General features: G+C 45.8%; 8 protein-coding genes across 8 annotated transcripts; 6 read left to right on the top strand and 2 right to left on the bottom strand. All coding sequences in view use genetic code 12, as the record gives it.

Annotated features, from left to right (window-relative positions):
* Positions 1–266: 266 nt before the first annotated feature.
* On the top strand, positions 267–695 carry CXQ85_005338 (mitochondrial 54S ribosomal protein mL43; the record flags this gene model as incomplete). Its single annotated transcript, XM_025488934.1, has 1 exon — positions 267–695. The coding sequence occupies one exon, from the start codon at positions 267–269 to the stop codon at positions 693–695; it is 429 nt and encodes a 142-aa protein (XP_025343250.1).
* Positions 696–2,082: 1,387 nt separating this feature from the next.
* On the top strand, positions 2,083–2,643 carry ZCF3 (Zcf3p; the record flags this gene model as incomplete). The annotated part of the gene is made up of 1 exon (XM_025488933.1): positions 2,083–2,643. The coding sequence occupies one exon, from the start codon at positions 2,083–2,085 to the stop codon at positions 2,641–2,643; it is 561 nt and encodes a 186-aa protein (XP_025343249.1).
* A 1,486-nt stretch (positions 2,644–4,129) lies between these two features.
* On the top strand, positions 4,130–5,287 carry CXQ85_005336 (TauD/TfdA dioxygenase family protein; the record flags this gene model as incomplete). The annotated part of the gene is made up of 1 exon (XM_025488932.1): positions 4,130–5,287. One exon carries the CDS (start codon positions 4,130–4,132, stop codon positions 5,285–5,287), a length of 1,158 nt encoding a protein of 385 aa, XP_025343248.1.
* A 306-nt stretch (positions 5,288–5,593) lies between these two features.
* CXQ85_005335 (TauD/TfdA dioxygenase family protein) lies at positions 5,594–6,751 on the top strand (the record flags this gene model as incomplete). Its single annotated transcript, XM_025488931.1, has 1 exon — positions 5,594–6,751. One exon carries the CDS (start codon positions 5,594–5,596, stop codon positions 6,749–6,751), a length of 1,158 nt encoding a protein of 385 aa, XP_025343247.1.
* Positions 6,752–6,869: 118 nt separating this feature from the next.
* CTA3 (Cta3p) lies at positions 6,870–10,995 on the bottom strand (the record flags this gene model as incomplete). The annotated part of the gene is made up of 2 exons (XM_025488930.1): positions 6,870–10,933; positions 10,962–10,995. The coding sequence occupies 2 exons, from the start codon at positions 10,993–10,995 to the stop codon at positions 6,870–6,872; spliced, it is 4,098 nt and encodes a 1,365-aa protein (XP_025343246.1).
* An 856-nt stretch (positions 10,996–11,851) lies between these two features.
* On the top strand, positions 11,852–12,469 carry GAR1 (H/ACA snoRNP pseudouridylase subunit; the record flags this gene model as incomplete). The annotated part of the gene is made up of 1 exon (XM_025488929.1): positions 11,852–12,469. The coding sequence occupies one exon, from the start codon at positions 11,852–11,854 to the stop codon at positions 12,467–12,469; it is 618 nt and encodes a 205-aa protein (XP_025343245.1).
* Positions 12,470–12,601: 132 nt separating this feature from the next.
* On the bottom strand, positions 12,602–13,750 carry CXQ85_005332 (uncharacterized protein; the record flags this gene model as incomplete). The annotated part of the gene is made up of 1 exon (XM_025488928.1): positions 12,602–13,750. The coding sequence occupies one exon, from the start codon at positions 13,748–13,750 to the stop codon at positions 12,602–12,604; it is 1,149 nt and encodes a 382-aa protein (XP_025343244.1).
* A 516-nt stretch (positions 13,751–14,266) lies between these two features.
* Positions 14,267–20,779, top strand: PLD1 (phospholipase D; the record flags this gene model as incomplete). The annotated part of the gene is made up of 2 exons (XM_025488927.1): positions 14,267–14,517; positions 15,628–20,779. The coding sequence occupies 2 exons, from the start codon at positions 14,267–14,269 to the stop codon at positions 20,777–20,779; spliced, it is 5,403 nt and encodes a 1,800-aa protein (XP_025343243.1).
* Positions 20,780–21,121: the final 342 nt, after the last annotated feature.

Below are 21,121 nucleotides of genomic sequence, written 5' to 3'. Positions count from 1 at the left end.
TGGCTGCGAAAATCATGTAGTTTGGAAAACACAAAACTGAACCGGAAAAATTATTGAAAGGGTCCAATTTATTTCTTTATTTTGCCCAAATGAAAATCCGTACCGAATATTTTTTTTTTTTTTTTTCATCTTACTGAATATTCTGTGTACTGTCCAGACAAAGAGCTTGTGCCTAGTAAGTGAAAAGTCCTGTACACCCGTGCACCATCAAGAAACCTTAGACTGAGAAAAATTCACCACTTCGAACTCGATCTTTGAAAGCCCTAATGCCAGTTAAAGCTATACCCAAAGTCTCCTTGGCCCGTAACGGTATTGGAGCATTCGTGAGACCTTGTTATAAGGTTACCCTCCAGTACTGTAACTGGGGTGGTTCTTCCCAAGGCATGAGAGACTTCTTGACCCAAGAGAAGACATCCTTGGCCAAATTTGCATCTGAATTCAAAGATGTCTTTTTCGAAATAAAACAGCAGAATGGTCATCCCCAGCTACTTCTTCATTTCAACAACGGCAAAAAGCAGTCTGTTGATGTGAGAAACCAGAGCGTGTCTGAAATCAGCAAGAAGCTCTGGGAGAGCGTTCAGCAGAGTGGAAACGACCGTTTCAAATTCAACCAGAAGGTTATGTCTAATAACGAGTCCGTCAGAGGTATCTGGTCTCCCTTGCATGTGGCCAAGGAGAACAGACACAAGATTTAGGTGTGGAGAACATGTACATAGAAATAGCATACTAAAGGGAAGGTATTTGTAGATTGGGATTGAAGCGATGCATTTCGAGACTTTCAGTGGCAACACTAGATATTCATCAGATAATGCCATATTTTAACGTTTTGGATTGCGTCATTAAGAGGAACTTAAGATATAGTGTTCTGTAAGACAGGTAGAGAAAAAGCGCCAAAGCTAAAGCATTCAAGAGGTGTTAGACGCTCCGGTAGACAGGCCAATTTACATGGGAAGCGGAAGCGGGCTCAAAGTAAAACCAGGCCACTTAACGAAGAGTAATATCAAGTAGTGATGACTTGACAGTACAAGAGAGATGGAAAACACAATATTCTAGAACAAAAATTGAAGCTTATAGTACCAAACTTGTGAAAGCGATCAAATATCATTGTTGAGTTGGTTCCTAATCGTTTGGTTTATTTAATCTAAGGTTGACCCCATCATTGGTATGGCCTCTACTATGGCCTATGCTTGCCTCATAAGGACCACTTGAAAAATTTCAATCTTCTCTTCCCTTGAGAATCGATATCCTTAAAATAAATGAAGAGCAACTACTTCTTCGGTTCATCTCCAAGGCACATTTTTTTTTTTTTTTCTTCCTCATCTTCATAGACTTAGCCAACTCTTATACTTCACCAGTACTCAAGCTATTCGCAGCCAAAAAAGTCCGTGTTCTTACTTAACCTCCAGGACTACCAAAAAGTTGCAAAAGACCAGAAAAATCCAAAAGCCATATAAAAACTTTCCCGAAGCCTTTAAATTGTCAGCGTCACTCAGCTTTCCCTCTACCACCAAAAACTTCCCGTTTACCATCCAAATCACGTCTCCAGGCGGCAATTTTCCAAATGGCTGCAAAATAGAAGCCTAAGGCAAAACACAGCTTCTGGAAGGCACGAGCGGCTCACCAATGACGTGAAAAACAGCAAATAAAGAAACCTAACGAGGATCAAATAACAGCTCAAGAAACATCCTCAAAGAAAAACAACCGAAATCATAATATTTTCCACTTACTCATACCCTCTTCAGACCTCCTACTCCCTCTACAGTATGCCATTGTAGAGTCAAAGTCTCCAAGATGACCCAAAATGGCAATGAGTCGCCGCGGTTATGGGTCGTGGTTGCCTGCCATTTTGGAGACGGTTGCCATCGGAGTAGCAGAAAAGCAGCAAGTGCGCGCGAGAAGTCTCACAGTTAAGCAGGGGCCCTCGCCTTCTCCTGACGTTACAGGCGCGCTTATCTCTCTCGCCTGCCATTATCGGCGAGGTGAGCCATACCACCATTAACCTACTATGGAAGAGTTTTCATGAAGAGTGTTTATTTTAGTGTTTATAACTACCAACTACTTTTTCTTCAAAGCTATCACACTATGTGCTCCGAACCTTTAAACTACAAAGCATACCAGCAGGTGCTCAACCTAGGGTGCGAGAAGAAGACTAAGGCTACCAAGATGAGAGAGCCTAAACCTACCAGTTCTAAGAGAAGAACCAAGACGGGTTGTATGACCTGTCGTCGCAGAAAGAAGAAGTGTGACGAACACAAGACCGGCGGCAAGTGCCAGGCTTGTATTAGAAACTTTTTGGATTGTCACTGGCCTGGTGATAATGAGGAAGTGAAGAGCGAGGAAAACACGTCCTCCGAGGTTTCCGTTCCAGCATCTCCAGAAACTCCAAAGAGTCTACCAGTTTCGGATAAGGGTGCTGATGCTTATCCATCTCCAGTGATGTCTCCAAAATCGGAGACTGCCGAGGAGCCAACCACTAACTGCATGGATATCAAGTGTTTGACCTTGCCTCCAATTAAGGGTAAGACCGCCAAGGTGACAAAGCCCGAAACGAAGAAGAAGAGCCAGCCAAAGAAGGCTCAGGAAGCTAAATTTTTTATTGCATCTTTCGACTCTGGAAAGTCTCTTTGTCAGATCAAGAGTTAACGGGGCTAGCAGGTGCTAGCAGGACCAGGAGGCCTGGTCCAGGTAATGTATATTATGGGTAATGAAAAGGTTATACGGTTTTCCAATAGTGTAGAGAATACAGTGACGCCACTAGGAAGAGGTCTTCCATGGCTACCAGGCGCATAGAAGCCGCAAACGTTAACTGAAGGGAGGACTAAACCCTTAGCGGCATCTTGTTGCTTCTACTTCTCGTGTGATACGTAAGTGGGTTGCTCCAGCTGACTCACCCCCACATCACTACATGAGAGAGCTAATAGCAGCTACGAGGGTATGCCACCACAACTCGGAAATTAATATCGAGCGAATTAATTGCCGGGAACCGTAGGGGATTGGCTATAAGCCATGAATTTTGTATGAGACACATTTGCATGGGAAAAATTTTGTTTTGTGGGAGGTATTCGTGCATTTTGTGGGAGGTATTCTGCTTTTGGATATTCCTCTATGATGGTGTTGTTGCTAGAAGGACCCTTTGCGCCGTGGCCAAAAGCCACAGAAACACTTTTAATTTGCTAAAGTACGGTACTTACCTAACAAAGGTACCGCTACGTTTCAACTACCACAAAACATCTTCCCAACCTTTCCGTGAAAATTCCTTCCCCCTATGTCTTGGTGTTTACTCGGCAGGTACGGTAAGAGTATCTGCGCGGGGCCTGACACAGCTTATTAAGACACTAACGAGGCTCAGTTTTGTGCTACCGAAAAAGATAGCGTAACTTTTCTTCGACCGGGAATTCTGGGGATGCGTTTGCCGTGACCAGACCAGGTTTCCAAGCCTTGATTATCAATAGGAAGGTCTTACAATACCTGACTAAGCAGTCTATTGTATGGCTCATTCTGGGATGCTATGCCAGATCTGACAAATGTGTTGAAAGTATCCCCCGGAAGACAAAAGCAAACCGCAAAAGGTTGAAAGTCCGATTACGGACATCCTAGCGGCATGTTTCTGATCTAGGCATGGGCCAAGCCGGCTCAGATAAGCAGCCGACCTGCGGTCAAGGAGCAAGGAAGGATGGGAAAAAGGTGAGAAGAATGGTTGCAAAAAACGAGCCTCAGATTTGGCCTCCTCACGTGATCTCGCTTTGCCTGCCGTCCAGGCGTCCATGGTGCGTTCACAGATAACGGTGGGAAAAGAGGTAAGTGGTGGTTTAAATGGGACGCTTGAAGTAGCGAAAATTGGAACCCACCAAGTGAACCTTGACGTTTAAGTCTATCCATATGGTCCTTCCCAAATAGGCATCTTTCCATCGGGGAACAAACAGCCCAGGCAGCTTAAGTGTGGCTTCTGGGGCAGTTATGGTCCCACGCAGGACGTGCATTCGCTACGTTTTTGTTGCAAAACTGGCCAAACTGTGGCGACCTTGGTAAGACTGCCTTGTGTGTCACAAGCAACAAGGCCAATGGGTATAAAGGTAGGCCCAGTAGCCTTGGAAAATTTTTTTGTTCCTTATCTTTTACATCTCTAAATATGGTTGCTCAACTGAAGACTTTTGGCGATTTCGATACTCACTTCAACAAGGACACTGATGAGATCACCGCTGATGGTGTCTTGACTGTCTCCAAGGAAGGCAGAGCTAAGTCTCACTACCCAGACTTCTTGCCTCAGTGGGACCCAAACCAGAAGTTTCCTCCTTTGAAATTTTTCAAGCACGAGGACCCTGGTCTTAGAGCTGACCCTAGCTTCCCAAACCTTCTTCCAAAGGATGGTGAGCAGAAGGTCAAGAGAGTTACCCCAAAGTTGGGTACTCAGATCACTGGCGTCCAGTTGTCGCTGTTGGACAACAAGGGAAAGGACGAGTTGGCTTTGCTTGTTGCCCAGAGAGGTGTTGTGATCTTCAGAGAACAGGACTTTGCTGAGCACGGTCCTGCTTTCGCTACCAACTTCGGTAAGCACTTCGGTAGATTGCACATCCACCCAACCTCTGGTGCTCCAAAGGACCACCCAGAGTTGCACATCACCTACAGAAGAGCAAACCCAACTGAGTTCGACAGAGCTTTCTCCGAGAGAGTCAACGCTATCACTTGGCACTCGGATGTCTCTTACGAGCTCCAGCCTCCAGGCGTTACCTTCTTCTCCGTTTTGGAGGGTCCGGATTCCGGTGGAGACACCATCTTTGCTGATTCTGTCGAGGCCTACAAGAGATTGTCACCAGAGTTCCAAAAGAGATTGGCTGGGTTGCACGTTTTGCACACCTCTGGCGACCAGGCTCTGAGCTCTAGAAGAGCTGGTGGTGTCGAGAGAAGAAAGCCAGTTTCTCACATCCACCCATTGATCAGAACCCATCCTGTTACCAAGGAGAAGGTTATTTTCTTGAACAGACCATTCTCTAGAAGAATCGTTGAGTTGAAGCAGGAAGAGTCTGACTACTTGTTGAACTTCTTGTACAACCACATTGAGTTGGCCCACGACTTGCAGTTGAGAGCCAGCTGGGAGCCAAACACCGTTGTTGTCTGGGACAACAGAAGAGTGTCTCACTCCGCTGTTATCGACTGGGACGAGCCAATTTCCAGACACGCCTTCAGAATTACTCCACAGGCTGAGAGACCAGTTGAGGATTTGAAGGATTTGAACAAGGAGGAATTGGAACTCGGGGATGTGGTTGAGGCTTTCTCAAACTTAAAATAGGCGATTTACAGGTAAGAAAATTAAAAAGGTAATGAATACATGAAAACTATTAATCTATGACTATTGTAAACAAGAAAATTCGTAATCGGCTCGGTGATAAAGCCAAAAATCATGTTATCTTTAAAATCTAGATTCACTCCGTTTCCCCTGGGCCGAAATATCGTTCGATTTGCGCCAAAGTATGGCGTCTTACACGTGAAGAGCTGTCTATTCTGTTGTTCCTGGAGTAATGTGGCTCGTTTTGCAACCACATAAGAACACAGCAATTTACCGTAGATTATTGTAGCCACCCCACATTCTAAGACCATGGTTGACTTTGAAAGAATTAAAAACGCAGATTTCGATATCCACTTCCACCAAGACACTGACGAGATCGAGGAGGATGGTACCTTGATCGTTAACAGACAGAATGCTGCTAACTCTAAGTACCCAGATTTCTTGCCAACTTGGAACCCAACTGAAAAATATCCCCCACTTAAATTTTTCAAGCATGAGGACCCTGGCTTGAGAGCTGATCCTGAGTTGCGTAACCTTTTCCCTGAGGATAAGGCCTTCAAGACCAAGAACATCACCCCTAAGTTGGGTACTGAGGTTCACGGTATTCAGTTGTCTGAGCTTAGCGATGCTGCTAAGGATGACTTGGCCCTTTACGTTGCCAAGAGAGGTGTTGTAGTCTTCAGAGACCAGGACTGGGCATCCAAGGGTCCAAAGTTCATTACTGACTTTGCCAGACATTACGGTAGGTTGCACATCCATCCTACCTCTGGAGCACCCAAAGGTTTCCCTGAATTACACATTACTTACAGAAGAGCCGACCCTAATGAATTCGAGAGAACCTTCCAACACAAGAACAATAATGTCGACTGGCATTCGGATGTCTCTTATGAACTTCAGCCATCTGGTACTACTTTCTTCGCTGTCTTAGAAGGCCCAGATGCCGGTGGTGATACTATCTTTGCCAACACTGTGGAAGCTTACAAAAGATTGTCGCCTGAGTTCCAGCAAAGATTGGAGGGATTGCACGCTTTACACTCTTCTCTTAACCAAGCCCAAAACTCCGCTGGACACGGAGGTGTTCAAAGAAGAGATCCTGTGGAGCATGTGCACCCATTGATTAGAGTTCACCCTGTCACCAAGGAGAAGCTTATTTTTGTCAACAAGCCCTTCACCAGAAGAATTGTTGAGTTAAAGCAAGAGGAATCTGACCATTTGTTGGACTTCTTGTATCATCACATTGAGCTGGCTCATGACTTGCAATTGAGAGGCCGCTGGGAGCCAAACACTGTGGTTGTCTGGGACAACAGAAGCACAGTTCACTCTCCAGTTATTGATTGGGATTCTCCAGTGTCTAGACATGCTGTGAGAGTTACTCCTCAGGCTGAAAGGCCAGTGGCTGACTTGGCTGACTTGAACAAACCAGAGCCTAGTCTCGGTGATGTTGAGGAGAGCCTTGATAAGTTCTAGTGCCAAAATAAAAAAACCAAAATTGTTGCTTGCTTTTAATTCTTAGATCAGATTCTTTGTTTAACCAATATATCTTTATTATTACACATATTTAAAAAACACTTTTATTTCTCAATGTTTAGGCATGGTCCAACAAGTAGTTGGTGGCAGCTTCCACATTCCAATTTTCTTTTTGCAAAGCATCAGTAACGACACCTTCCTCGAAGCCCATACCGACAAGTTCCTGGATGGCAAGGTCCTTGGATGGGTCTGTTTGCGTTGTACTTTCAGGAACTGGAGCCGCCTGGCTAGGGCCAGCATTACCAAATCCAGCAAACAATTGCTCCCATTCGTCGTTGGTTTCAGGCTTTGAAGCTCCACCGGCTTGAGCGAAAGATGGCTGACCTGGAGCAGCAGCGATATCATCAGCACCAGTGAAATGATTGTCGATAGAGAAGTCACCTTCACCTCCGTCAAAGTCTTCCCCTTGATCGGCATGTGCTGCTTGCAAGTCATCAAACTCATCGTCAAAACCATCAAGGCCTTGACCATTCTCTTGAGCTGCAGGCTTAAGGTCGTCCTCGAACTCGTCAAATTCGTCCCTGCCTCCAGCCTGAGCACCAGAGTTCAAGTGGTCTACAGCATCGTCGAATCTGTCATCGGGCTCATCATCCGAAGAGCTCTCATCAATTTCAAGCTCACGGATTGGAGGGAATTCGTCGTCATCAGCATGGCCAGGTCTCACATCATCTTGACTTTCAGTTGACTGAATATGGCTCTGGGCCAAAGGATGTGTTGGACCTTCAGGACTTTGACGTGGTTCCAAGCCTCTAGCCTCATCTGCGTTCACAATCTCGAACAGTTCCACGCCAGAAGAGATGCGCTCACCTTCGCTCGACTCTTGTCCTTCAGGTTCTTTCTGAGATCTTGGAACTTGAGAAGCGGCTGGAGAGACTGGGACTTCTCCACTCAAAGTTTCACGCTCACTGACATCCTCAATGTTATCGTCACGAACAGACATTGACGGATTGTTCTGGATGCTTGAGGTCAACGAATCTGTGCGTTGAACACCAACAAGAACATTTGGCATACCAACCATGCTACCCACCACACCAGCAGAAGAAGACTGGAACTGGTAGTCAGAACTATTAGGTGAAGTGACAGGTGTTTCACTTCTTTCACTGTCATCGGTTCTCTTGTAGTAGTCGGTTGCAACAGAAGAGGGTGCCGTGCGGTTTGTGCTTCCACTATCGTATGGCACTTCTGGGAACTTGTCTTTGATGTCATCCATATCAGGGAACTTTACTTCTGCGGAATCGATTTGCTTTTGACCAACGTCTTCGTGCTCTGCTGCATTGAAGTCATCGACGCCTGTCATATCTTGGGCAGGAGTTTCCTTGACTTCATCAACGAGGGCACCGACAGAGGGCTCCTCATTACCTGGCATCACCTCTGTTTGCTGTGTGGCTTCGTTGGCGGCTTCGTGGGTAGCCTCGGCAGTGGTATCAGCAGAGGAGTCATTGAGATGATCTAATGAACCTGGAATGACTTGAGCAGGTGAGAATTGATGAACGTTAGAGTCTTGACTTGGAAGAGGACTGTTGAATTCTTTTGGTTCGTCCTGCTTTTCCTCAGAATTGCCACCCAAAGCATGAGCGCCAGCAACACCTGCGCCAATGGCAGCTCCAGCAGCAGCAGTGACAGCGGCACCGATGCCGAAATTGGAACCAGAAGATTGCGATACACCATGCTCTCTGATATCATCATGCTTAGTCTGGAGACTCTTGGCTTCTTGCTGCAAATCGCTATCCTGCTTTTCGAGGTTAGCTTGTTCTTCTTGTAAACGGCGCGTGCTAGCCTCAAACTCTGAAATCTTCTGCTTTATTTCATCGACTTTGACCAAAGACACTTGTACTTGAGACTTTTTGACATTCACATCATTAGAGAGCTTCTTGTTCTCAGTTGTCTTAGCTTCCAATGTCTTTTCAACCTCAACAATCTCTGCATTCAAGCTTCCTAGCTTCTCTCTTAAAGAACTGTTAGTCTTTTGCAATTCCTCAACAGCAACTTGCTTCTCGTGCAATTCGCCCGATACGTTGTTGAGTTTAGCCTCAGAAATTGATGCCTCAGATCTCAATGCCTCTGTCTCTTCTCTAGCGTTTTGTAAAGTGGCTTCAACTTGCTCGACTTGCTTAACTTCATTCGCATAAGAAGCCCTCAAGGTCTTCAATTTATTGTCAATCTCCAGTTTGATTGCCAAAATACGGGTTAATTCTTGGTCTGCTCTAGTTTTCTTCTCATGCAAGTTAGAAGTTTGGTTCGTCAATGATCTGACCTGGTTTGAAATGTTGGCAATATCAGTGTTGGCCTGGGATAATTGACCAGACACCTCTGAGTCCGCCAAAAGATCAGGGTTAGCAGGGCCTGCGGGTTGATTAGAATGCTGTTGAGGAATAGGCTGCTGAGGGGTAGGCTGTTGAGAGGCAGGACTTGCAACACGCTCGGTTGAGAAGAAATTCGATTCCTGACCGGCAGGTTCTGCACCTCTCTTTGGTGGAGGTGGAGGAACTGACCTCAAAGCCTCGTAATCAACTGACTTTTGAGAGTCCTGGTGTTGGGACTGGGATGGATATTGACCAGTCGTCTGAGCCTGAGCAGGGGCCTGCGGAGGAGCTGGTGTCTCCTTAGGAGTAGGCGCCGGGCTTGCTGGAGACAGTGGAACATCATCTCCAATTAAGCTTGGAGGTTCGGGTGCCTGTTGTTGCTTTGGCTGCTGCTGGGAAAGAAGAGACTGGCCAAATGTAGATGTAGGCTTGAAAGAAGATGTCAATTGTTTGCGCACCTTTGGTAATTCAGAAGCAGTCAAGTCGCTTGAGCTTGTACGCTGCTCCAAGGCTGGCTTTGCTGGTGGTGCAGGCGATGAAGAACCAAAAATGTCAGCCAACTCATCCATTGAGGACTTGTTCTTAGCAGGAGTTACTGGCGCATTACCCTGGTCATACGAGTATGGGTTAGCAGCAGACTGCTCTGGTTTAGCTTGAGCCTGCTTTTGCTGGGGTGGCTGAGGCTGTTGGGAGCTAGCCTGTTGCCCAGACAAAGACTTGATCAAAGCATCGGGGACCACATTAGGCAATGGAAGGCCAGAGCGCTTGCGGTTAACGAGGAACAAAGCAATGGAGAACTCGAGCTTGGTAAAGATACCAGTGTTCTGAATGTCGGACAAGTCCCAAATAGTAGCGAGATCCTGCTGTCCCAATCTAGAAGTCATAAGAAAGTTAGCAACCTGGTCCGGAGTCAATTGACCTGACTTCTGCTTATCCAAATTGTCAAACATAGAGTCAAACATTTGTTTCTGTTGAGAAGTCACGGTCCATTCGGAAGACTCAGAAGAAGGTGGATGTCTGATAGTAGACAGCTGCGAGCTCACAGATGCCTGAGAGACTTGACGGGAACCCTGGGATTCGGCCAGTCTAGCGGAATCAACCGATTGCCATACAACTTCAGGCAAGAAGGGAGGCAAGTTCTTAATGTTGCCACTAAGCAAGCCGTGAATCAAATGCATAGCCACAACAAAAGCAGGCAAGTCCAAAGAGCCCTTATTGTTCACATCCACGAGACCCCAGATCTGGCCCAAAGTAGCCGTTGGCAACTTGGCCTTCATCAAAATATCCTTAGCAGCATTACCATTCAAAGGAACCAGCTCGGAACCGGTGGTTTTAACGAACATCTGCTTGAATCTCTCATAGTCAGCATGAGACACTGGGCCGATTGGGTCCAGAGGCTGTAATTGCTGGGTGGCAGTGTTCTGAGGAATAAGAGAGCTGGGCTGGGTGTGAAGCAAGGAGCTGCTGGTCAGCTGAGGGGCCAATTGGGAAGGACTTGGAGAGGCTGGGTTAGGACTAGCAAACTTGGGCAATGGACCAGGCTGGTCGGCAAGCCCGGCCGATGGGAATTGACCAGCTTGGGTATAACCAATTAATCTCATAGCATAGCAAAAGCCAAACTGGGTCAAGAAACCAACATTGTTGTGATCAGCAAGCTGCCAGATTTCGCCCAAAATGTTTGGAGGCAAACCAGTTTTTTCAAACGTCGTTCTGGCCTTTTCACCAGTCACAATACCCTTACCTTCTGGGTCCAACGACTTGAACAACTGGGAGTAGAGTTTCTTCTCCTCTTGGGTGAGACCCACCTTAAACGACGGTTCTGAGGGTTAGTATAATGCCAGGTTGACCAAAATAGCTGTTGTACATACGAGAAGTGCTCATGGTGGGATTACAACGTTGAAGACGAAGTTGTGGATCTGGAACCGAGATAGGAGCACGGTTATGGCCTCGCACACCGGTACCTCTCTAACGGTTCCAGCTGGTATTGCTACTAGTAGAGGAAGGGAAGTGTAATGGGAAAGAGGGGAAGAGAAGGGTGATAAAGATTTGGAGTGGTTTTAGGAAGTGTCGAATTTAAGGTTGTAATGGGTATTTTTAAGTTTCGGTAGTTCCCCTGGTTGGTACTGGTACGTGGATCTACCATATATGTGTGTGGTGGGTATAGAAAGGAAGGAACAAGAAAAGGAAGAAAAGTTTTGGAAAAGAAATATAAGAAGGTTGAAAACTATTGAAATTCATCATGGCAACGGATTATGTTTTTCTTTCTAACTGTACTACGAAGGAAGGGTAGACTGTGGTGGTTAATGTACTTCTGTCTGGTATTTAGCAGCCATTTACATACTGGCATGTCTCCACCATAATATGACTTGAAATGATTGGAGAAGAGAATTTCAATGGCATGTCATGACTGACTCTAATGATGATGTACCTGTTTAAAAGAAATTCAGTTTTTGTGGTTATGAACAGTCACTGTCCATCGCTACCTGTACTTATGTCTTCTACAACTATGGCTAATCAGGCTGCAAACAGGCAAATCAAACCAGCTCTATCCCAGATTTTACATCTCCTTCATTCAGTCCAAAACATCCAAAATTTCAACTTTTCATTATAACCATCTCTTGAAGAGCTCCAGGATTACAGGCTCTACTGGGGCTGCCTCGGACCCGTGCACCACACCAAAGCTACTCATCGCAGTAAATTTTCAGAAATTTCCTACTCTGCATAACCCATATTAAAGATGAACAGAGGTAGAGGCGGCTTTAGAAACCAGCGTGGTGGCCGTGGAGGCTTCTCCCAGCCGCAAGGTCCACCAGAGTCCGTGTTGGAAATGGGCTCTTTCTTGCACACTTGTGAAGGTGACATTGTCTGTCGTTCCATCAACACCAAGATCCCATACTTCAATGCCCCTATATATTTGGAGAACAAGACCCAGATCGGTAAAGTCGACGAGATCTTGGGTCCATTGAACGAGGTTTTTTTCACCATCAAGCCATCTGAGGGTGTCCAGGCCAAGTCTTTCAAGGACGGTGACAAGTTCTTCATTTCCCCAGATAAGCTACTCCCCTTGGAGAGATTCTTGCCTAAGCCTAAGGAGGTCGGTCCTAAGCCTAAGAGAAAGGCTGGTGGTGCTGGCGGTGCCGGTGCTGCTCGTGGCGGTCGTGGCGGTTTCGGTGGCCGCGGTGGAGCTCGTGGTGGCTTCGGTGGCCGTGGAGGCAGAGGAGGCAGCTTTGGAGCCCGTGGAGGTTCTAGAGGTGGATTCGGCGGCGGCCGTGGAGGTGCCAGAGGTGGTTTCGGTGGTCGTGGAGGTGGCCGTGGCGGTTTTGGTGGCGGTGACCGTGGCCGTGGCCGTTACTAAACCTGATAGGAACACTCGCTGGTCATTTTTTACCCCTACTTTGCATCTCGCTTAAATAAATCTGTACTTTAATATCATACTCAACGTGAAGCTACGGAACGATAGCATACTCCGAAATTATGTTTGTCTATACTATACACGGATCCCACGCCTGGTTCTCTTCCTTCTTTCCTTGTTAGCTTGCGAAGTAACGACATCCTCGTTAACAACAGCCTGTGGAGCTTCAATAAGACTGCAACTTTCAAGAATAGCATACCTTATTTCCCTGTAGCCCATCTTTTTAGTGAGGAGCTTGTTGGTTTGTGAATTGTTAAACAACAAGCGAGGCATTGATGCAAGGTCTCTGAGGCCAGTTCCATTCACCAAATCGTTGTAGTACGAAAGAACTTTAGAGTTGCCTTCCCTAGTCATTTCAAAGCCCCCAAGGCGACCATCAATGTCGTTCTTTGCAGATTTAATCTTGAATTTGGGGAACTCCCTCAGTACGATTTCATCGACTTTTGTGAATATGATCTCAAACGGAGTTCCTAGCTCCACGAGGGTATCTATAAGCATGGAGTCTTCTTCTTGAAATCCAATTTTACTATCCACAAGGAGGAACACTCTTCGTAGGAGGGACCTATTACGAATATAGTCAAGTACAACCTCACCTTGCTTCACTTCACCATACTCACCGTAGCCAGGACTATCAATAATACGAAGCTTTCCACCAACATTAAAACTATTCAAGCATTTAGTGAAACCAGCACGTCGACTCACAAAAGCCAAATGACCCTCTTTCTTGTTCCTCTCGCTTTTGAATAATGTATTCACCATGGTCGACTTTCCAGCATTCGTATGGCCCAAAAGCAAGATCTCAGGCAAAGGTCGAAGCACTTCGGCCGAGTATCCGTAAGTAGACCTCTGTTTCTCCAAATTATCGTGGTACTCTGTTCTTTGGTAAGGCTCTATGCGAGCGAGTTTCTCTTGGTGCTCATTTTGCAACCGGTTGATCTTGATATCAGGAATATCCTCATATTTGGCACAAGTCCATTCATGCTTAGGTGTATGTTTAGCAAAGAACAGATCTGCTTTGGTGAGCTGGGCATTGCTTGGCTTGCCATACTCTTTGTAGCGAAAGTAGTTGTTAAGGTCGTTAGGCGTATACACCAAGCTAGAAGCATCAGCAGGCGGGAGATCTTTGGGTTTGGGTTTCTTCTGATGCACAGGAACCGATGCCGGTTTGGGGATAGACGAAACGAGATAATTGACCGAGGCCAAAGATCGTTTAGATAGTAGCATGTAGTTGATAAATGGTACTGTGAGGTTGCGAAAAGTTGAGATGCTCATCGAGACAAGGTTCCCTACAAAGAGACAAAAATAAATAAACTTTGACCGAAGTGATTTCGACAGAATCAGTGATACCGAACCCTTCTTACTTAATTCGTATAAATATAGATTGTAGTAGAAATTGCCCCATCACCGGTCCAATCGGCCCCACACTAGGCTGCGCACACATCTAGGTGCACCCATATTCATCCCTAAGGCACCACCTACTACTCCTTTCTTTCCACCACACACGCCAGGAATGGTCAGGGTACCAGTGTTAATCTGTATGTTGCATTGTGAGTTGATTGTGTTGAGCGTTTACTAACAGCAGTGTTTTGTATCACACTCGTTGTGGCTGCATATCTAGGGTTTGGGCAGGTACACATTAAGCATGATAAGGCAGTCCACTTTCTTACATTCTTCACATTGACGGTGGAACTGTGGTTCCTTTGGGATAGACTTTCGCTTAGGTTTATCGCGTACCTTGTGATGTTGCTCATTGCAGTTGTGCTGGAGTTTGTTCAAAACACAGTGAACCCGAGCAGGATCTTTGATGTCCAGGATATATACGCCAATATCGCTGGTCTGATAATGGCTTTCGTGGGATGCATGTTGCTTCAGCAATTGAAAAGAAAGGATAGGCGGAAAAGACGGACGGCGATTGAGTTGGAGATGCAGCCCCCTACCAGGGCTATTACGCCAGGGTCTGAAGACGAGATTGACGGCTTTGTCAACGTGAGGTCCCCAGAAATGGTATAGCGTCAAGGAATGTTCCGGGATGTTTGCTCAGGGATAATATTCAGAATGGTCTATTCGAGGTTTTACTGGATTGCCGTGTGGACCCTCGGGTGATTGATAAAGGGCTTCTCCGGAGACATTTCTTTTAAGCGAGAGAAGATCTCTGGTTGCCTGACGAAGACTAGGATCTATTCTGAAAATCAGAGCAAGATGAACCATGGGATGGTTTTGCCAACCATGTTCCTTGATACCTTCAGCATAGCCTTACATGGTGTACCCCCCAAAAGCGCTACGAGGACATTCGCTATCGCCAAATAAAAGCGCTATACAAATTTGCCTGAACCCAGGAATAATTGTTTAGGTCGTTTTCTACTGAGAAGCTGATGCTGGCTGCCTACTTAGATGGTCCACCACCCACATGGACCCTTCGTATCATCTACTGCAAGAACTTCAGCACCTCTAACCCCAGAAACTCTATTTCAAATAGCATGCATAAGAGAAAGAATCTGCTCCACAGAGGAACTCCTTCCACCTCGCCTTTGTTGTCCATTGTAGTATCTCTACAGACATCAATTGTATCATACAACCACATGGAATGCGCCTGTGAGACATGGCTGCAAAATATGCGCCTCGCAAGCGAACAAGTCGGAACACAAAAGTAAACAAAACTCGGCGGTCCAGCAAACTTACCTGGACTGGCTCATTTAAGTCCCTCCAAACAAAAAAAAAAAACAAAAGTTCCTCTGTTCTCTTCCAGTTTTCAGCCCTTATCAGATGCAAGTGAAGCCTGTATTTATTTATGTATCCTGATGCAGGTAACAGGTCCATCTGCGGTACGAGAATTCTGGCTCAAGCCACTTAGTTGTTATTTTGGAAAGCACGCAGAAGGTAAGAAAAAGTTGAAAAACAACAAAAAACCACCCAGTAAGGATATCTGACGCTTTCCAGATCTCCACGACACCACAAAGTTAATTTTTTGTTACCCTTTTGGACCAGGCGAACCGGAACACGTGACTCTCGTTGCTACTAACAATATTGCTGAGATCTACCCTTCCAGTTCTGGCTGTGCAAGAAATAAATAATTAGATAACACTTCAATTCTGTGCCCAAAGTACAATGCCTCCAGTTGCAAGTCGACCTGAACAAGATAAAGGCGGCCCGCTCGAGGCTGAAGATGTTCTTAGAAACAACAGCTTCTCAGGAAGGAAATCTAAACAACCTCCCAGCAACAGAAGAGCTTCCCTGGAGTCCCCTACAATCATTGGAAATGCGTTTAATTTTTTCAGAAGAGGGCAAGACCCACAAGAACAAAGATACCTTAGTGACGAAGAACAGGAGAGGTACGATGCCCCTTACCGAGGCGAGCCGGTTGCTGATGAAGAACCAGCAGCGCCTGAAGACCTAGCACCAGAGGAACAAGTCCAGGATGTGCAGCTGCCAGAAGATGGCATTGAACGTCCCCCAGTGGGAGAGCTGCCAGGTGCCTCGAGGTCGACGATATTTCGCCCCAACTTTTTCGGAAGAAACACTACTGAAGGTCCTAGTAGTGGTAAGACCGTGGAGGGAGCTTTGGAAGACGGCAGAGGTCCAGGAAGCCGGCCCAGAGGTATTTTCACGATTTTCAGAAAGAAGAATAAGGACCGGGACCGTCGAGCCAGTGCGTTGGACGTCGAAGATGACGCGCCTGAAGATGACAGTGAAGCAGAGACCAGAGAACGTGCTATGCTTTTGTTGCATTCATTGGGTCTTGGTACTCCTGCTATAAACTTGCTTGCATCGTGTCTTTGTGAAGATGAATACGGAATTGCTAGAGCACCACTTCTTCTTACGCTTTTGGGGTTGAAAGTGAACGATACATCTACAACTCCATTGAAGCGAAATAGAAGGTTCCGCATTGACCTCGAGTACGGCGTGGCGCCTCGTCGTTTCAAATGGTCTGTCGAGAGAAACGCGAAAGACTTGTTATATTTGCATTCTAGGTTGAAGTTACAGGCTATTAGAGGTTCAATTAGATCGGATGAGCTTCCCAGATACCCTGTTCCACCCGTGTTCAGGAGAAACGACCGTTATTTAATGAGACAAACGAATAAAAGGGCAGCTACCAGACAAGACGATCCTCATTTATCCGCTGGACGTGATCGTCTGGACCCACAGACCCCCAATGCCGACGAACGTTCTATTTTCAGTGGTGGCACGTTCCGCAACCGTCTCTCAGCTATACGGTCTCACATGAGTGTTGCATCTTCATCCTCATTAGAAGAAGCCACTCCTGAGCAGTTACAAATCTTCCTGAAGGTTAACCAAAGGTATGTCGGCGACGTTCAGAAATATTTATACGACTTGATTGCTCTTGTTGCATTGCGTCCACAGTCTAACAGACTTTTCCAGTTTTTCGAAGTCTCCCCTATATCATCGCTTTTAAGTTATGAGACGGGATATGCTGGAAAACAAGGTGTTGTTCATATCGGTGGCACGACCAAATCGCAAGGTTGGAGAGTCGGGCATTTCAAGGCGAATGATTTGAAGGGTATGATTGATAGACGTTCTGAGAAATGGCTTTTAGTCAGAAACTCCTACGTCACATATGTGTCTGACATCAACTCCACGACGCCACTTGAAGTGTTCTTGTTGGACAGCAAGATTAAGATCCATCACAAAGGTCCTGGCTACGGCCAGCAAGAAAAGGGTTCCGATTCTGAATCTGACTACGAAGATAACTCAGTCAGGATGGTGAGCGATGCAGTTACTTCCAATCATGTCCATCGTAATGTGTTCAAGCATCTCAAAATTGTCCTCGAAAACTCAGAAAGAAAGTTAGTGTTGATTCCCAAGTCAACAAGAGAACAAAAGCTTTGGTTGCATTCGCTTGATAAAATGATCAAGGAATCTGTCTGGAGTCAGCCTAATCGCTTCCAGTCGTTTGCTCCAGTAAGAAAAAACAGTTACGCCCAATGGTTCGTGGATGCCAGAGACTACTTCTGGGCCGTTTCGTCGGCCATAGAAATGGCTAAGGATACAATCTTCATTCATGACTGGTGGCTCTCACCAGAGCTTTACTTGCGAAGACCTGCCAACGGTAATCAACAATTTAGAATTGATAGATTGCTTGAAAGAAAAGCTTCGCAGGGTGTTAAGATTTTCGTCATTATCTACAGAAACGTCGGCACAACCATTCCTATCGATTCGCTTTACACGAAGCATTCCATCCTTTCCCTCAACCAAGAAAACATCCATGTGATCAGATCTCCTAATCAGCTTCTTCAGAATACTTACTTCTGGGCCCATCACGAAAAGATTTGTATCATTGACCAGACTATGGCATTCATGGGTGGTATCGATCTTTGTTATGGTAGATACGACACTCCTGACCATGTTCTTACTGATGACACTGTTGTTGACTTTGCCCACCTTGACTCGGAAACTTTGACGCAAGAAGAGTTTGAAACCTTCAACATCTTCCCAGGTAAGGATTACTCCAATACTCGTGTCAAAGATTTCTCAAACTTAGACAAGCCTTACGAGAGCATGTACGACCGTAATGTGGTTCCTCGTATGCCATGGCACGATATCCACATGTGTACCCTGGGTCAACCAGCAAGAGATTTGTCTCGTCATTACGTCCAACGTTGGAATTATCTTGTCAGACAAAAGCGTCCTTCCAGACTCACGCCTCTCTTGACCCCTCCTCCTGATTTGACCGAGGAAGAAGTCCAAGAAATGGGCCTTAACGGCAGTTGCGAAGTGCAAATACTCCGTTCAGCTGGTAATTGGTCTTTGGGTCTTAAGGAGCACGAACAAAGTATTCAGGACGCTTACCTTAAGTTGATTGAATTGTCTGAGCATTTCGTGTATATCGAGAACCAGTTTTTCGTCACTTCCTGTTTGATTGAAGGAACTGTGATCGAGAACCGTATCGGTGATGCTTTGGTGGAAAGAATCATTCGTGCTTTTAACGAAGGAAAGCAATGGAAGGCCATCATTTTGATTCCTCTTGTGCCAGGCTTTGAGTCTTCTGTTGACAAACCAGATGGTTCTTCAGTCAGAGTCGTTATGCAATGTCAGTACATGTCTATCTCTCGTGGACCATCATGTTTGTTTGCAAAGCTCAGAAAGTATGGTATCGATCCTGATAATTACATTCAGTTCTTCTCGTTGAGAAAATGGGGAAGCATCGGTCGCGATAGAAGCCTTGTTACTGAACAGTTGTACATCCACGCTAAAACCATGGTTGTCGATGACAGACACGCCATCATTGGAAGTGCCAACATTAATGAAAGATCTATGCGTGGTCACAGAGACTCGGAAGTTGCTGCTATGGTTCGTGACCGTGAAACCATTACTTCAACCATGAATGGAGAGAAGTACGTGGTTGGTAAGTTCCCTCATACTCTTCGTTTAAGATTGATGAGAGAGCACCTTGGTATTGGTGTGGATATCCTTGACGTTGTGGAGAGAAAGTTTGACAAATACGAGAAGTTTGCTAAAACGCAAGAAGGTCTCGAGGCTTGTACCAACGATTTCAAGAAACAAGTCAACAGGGAAATTTCGGCCGTTGTCGAACTTGCAAGTCGTGAAATCTTGAACCAACCTTTTGGAACTGCAAGATGGAAAGCTCACCGCAAACGTTTCGGTCTCTCAACAAAGGTGCCACCTGTTCCTGATGACATTAAATACGAAGATGGTCCAAAACCTATGTTGTTACCCCTTTCATTTAACAACAGAACTGGCCCACATGAAGCCAATAAGGGTATCAGAGATAAGAAGAAGCATTCATATGATGCTCGTGTCCAACACAGTGATGATCATAAGAAGGATGTGTACGGTGTTGGTGTTGACAAGTATAGAACACGCCTTGGTCAGAAGGCTCGTCTTGACAGTGCTCGCTTTATTCGTGACTTGGCAAAGAATGTGTTTGACAAGATGCCAGAAGCACAATTCTTACCTGATCTTGAGAATGTGAAGGATTTCCTCGAGCTGGATGACTATGAATACTCTAAGGAGTTGGATGAGGAAAACGAGGATCTTCTTACGGAACGGAACAGAGAAAGGTGGGTTTTGTTGAAGAGAATCGCGTACTTACAGCGTATTGCAGCTAAGGAAGCTCAACAACTGGCCGTGGAGCGCCAGAAGCGTATTGCAGCTGGTCTTCCAGCCAGTGTCTACGATTTTGGTGGCGATAACACTACGAAGCAGAACAGTAAGTCGGTGTCACCTGGAAAAGAAAGCTCAAACGAAGAAGGTATTGTTGAAGCTGTTGAACTTCCTACTAAGAAAGCTGAAGCCTCCCCTATTGAAGATATCGAAAACGGGAACGAAAATGAGCAGGTGAACGATTATGTGCCTGTTGTTAGTTTGGACGAACAACAGCTTAAAGAGCAGATGCGCCAGATTAATGTACCTGGTGTTGAGAATATCTCTGGCTTCATCGATCCATATGGCTTCGAAGATCCTTTGGATCCAGACTTCTATGAGGATATTTGGTTCGAGAATGCCAGAAGAAACACAGAGATCTTTAGGCTTGTTTTCCATTGCCAGCCTGATGATGAGGTTATTTCATGGAAAGACTACAAGCACTTCATGAAGCTCGAGAAAGCATTCAAGGTTGCCCAAGAGACGGAAGCACGTAACAGAAAAGAGAAGTTCCGTTTCGAAGAGGATGACTCAACCGACGTTGACCCAGAACAAACCGAGCAGAGGCCAAACCACGGCCGCAGAAGCAGCCAAACCACAATTTTCATGAACGAACTTCACAATGAAGGTGGCAGTGGTATCTTTGGTGATATACCATCCTCTAACAACAGCAGTACCAGTGAACTTGCAAAGAGCGCCAATGGTAAGCTGAAGTTCAAGGTCAATGACAAGATTGACGAGGGTGACGAAGAGGCCGATGAAAAGTTCTTGGATGCTGACGACCGTAAGAATGGAACAGCAACAGGAGCTGATGCAGATGGAGAAGATGGCGATGACGAAGAAGAAGACTCCTCTGAAGTTTCTGGTAACCAACAGGAAGTCAAAGAGAAGGCCAAGATGAGACAAAAGGAAGCCACAAGAATCAACAGAAAGAGAAGAGCAGGTACCTTCAGCGCCAGAAGAAAGGCCCATGCTGGAGAGAAGATCTATGACAGAGAGTCTGCAGAAAGACTTCTTAATGAGATCCATGGCCATCTTGTGCTTTTCCCAGCCGACTGGCTTGCCAGAGAGCTCGAAGGAGACAACTGGTTCTTCAACACCGACAGAATTCCTCCGATTGAAATTTACGATTAAGCTTTGTTACGAAAAAAAGAAAACAAAAAATAATATATATATATATTTGGGTGGTGATTAATACTCCCCTCTGTAACTTAGACTGGTGTGCATGGAAGTAGGGGAACCATGAAGCACTAGTTGATACGCGAGTATCTTTTCACCTCACAGTAACCCCAACCTCCGCTCCATGTTCTTACAAATCCTATCTGTGATAGGAACAATCGTGGGTTTCCTCTTCTTGGTGCTCTCCATAGCATCAGGGCTCTACTACATTTCAGAATTGGTTGAAGAACACACAGAACCAACTAAGAGGCTCCTCAGAAGGTTAATATATGGAGTCATGGCCACGCTATTTTTATT

Source organism: Candidozyma haemuli, assembly GCF_002926055.2.
Source record: "Candidozyma haemuli strain B11899 chromosome Unknown J_2014730914, whole genome shotgun sequence".
NCBI classification, from domain to species: Eukaryota; Fungi; Ascomycota; class Pichiomycetes; order Serinales; family Metschnikowiaceae; genus Candidozyma; species Candidozyma haemuli.
This window is presented reverse-complemented; position numbering and strand designations above follow the sequence as displayed.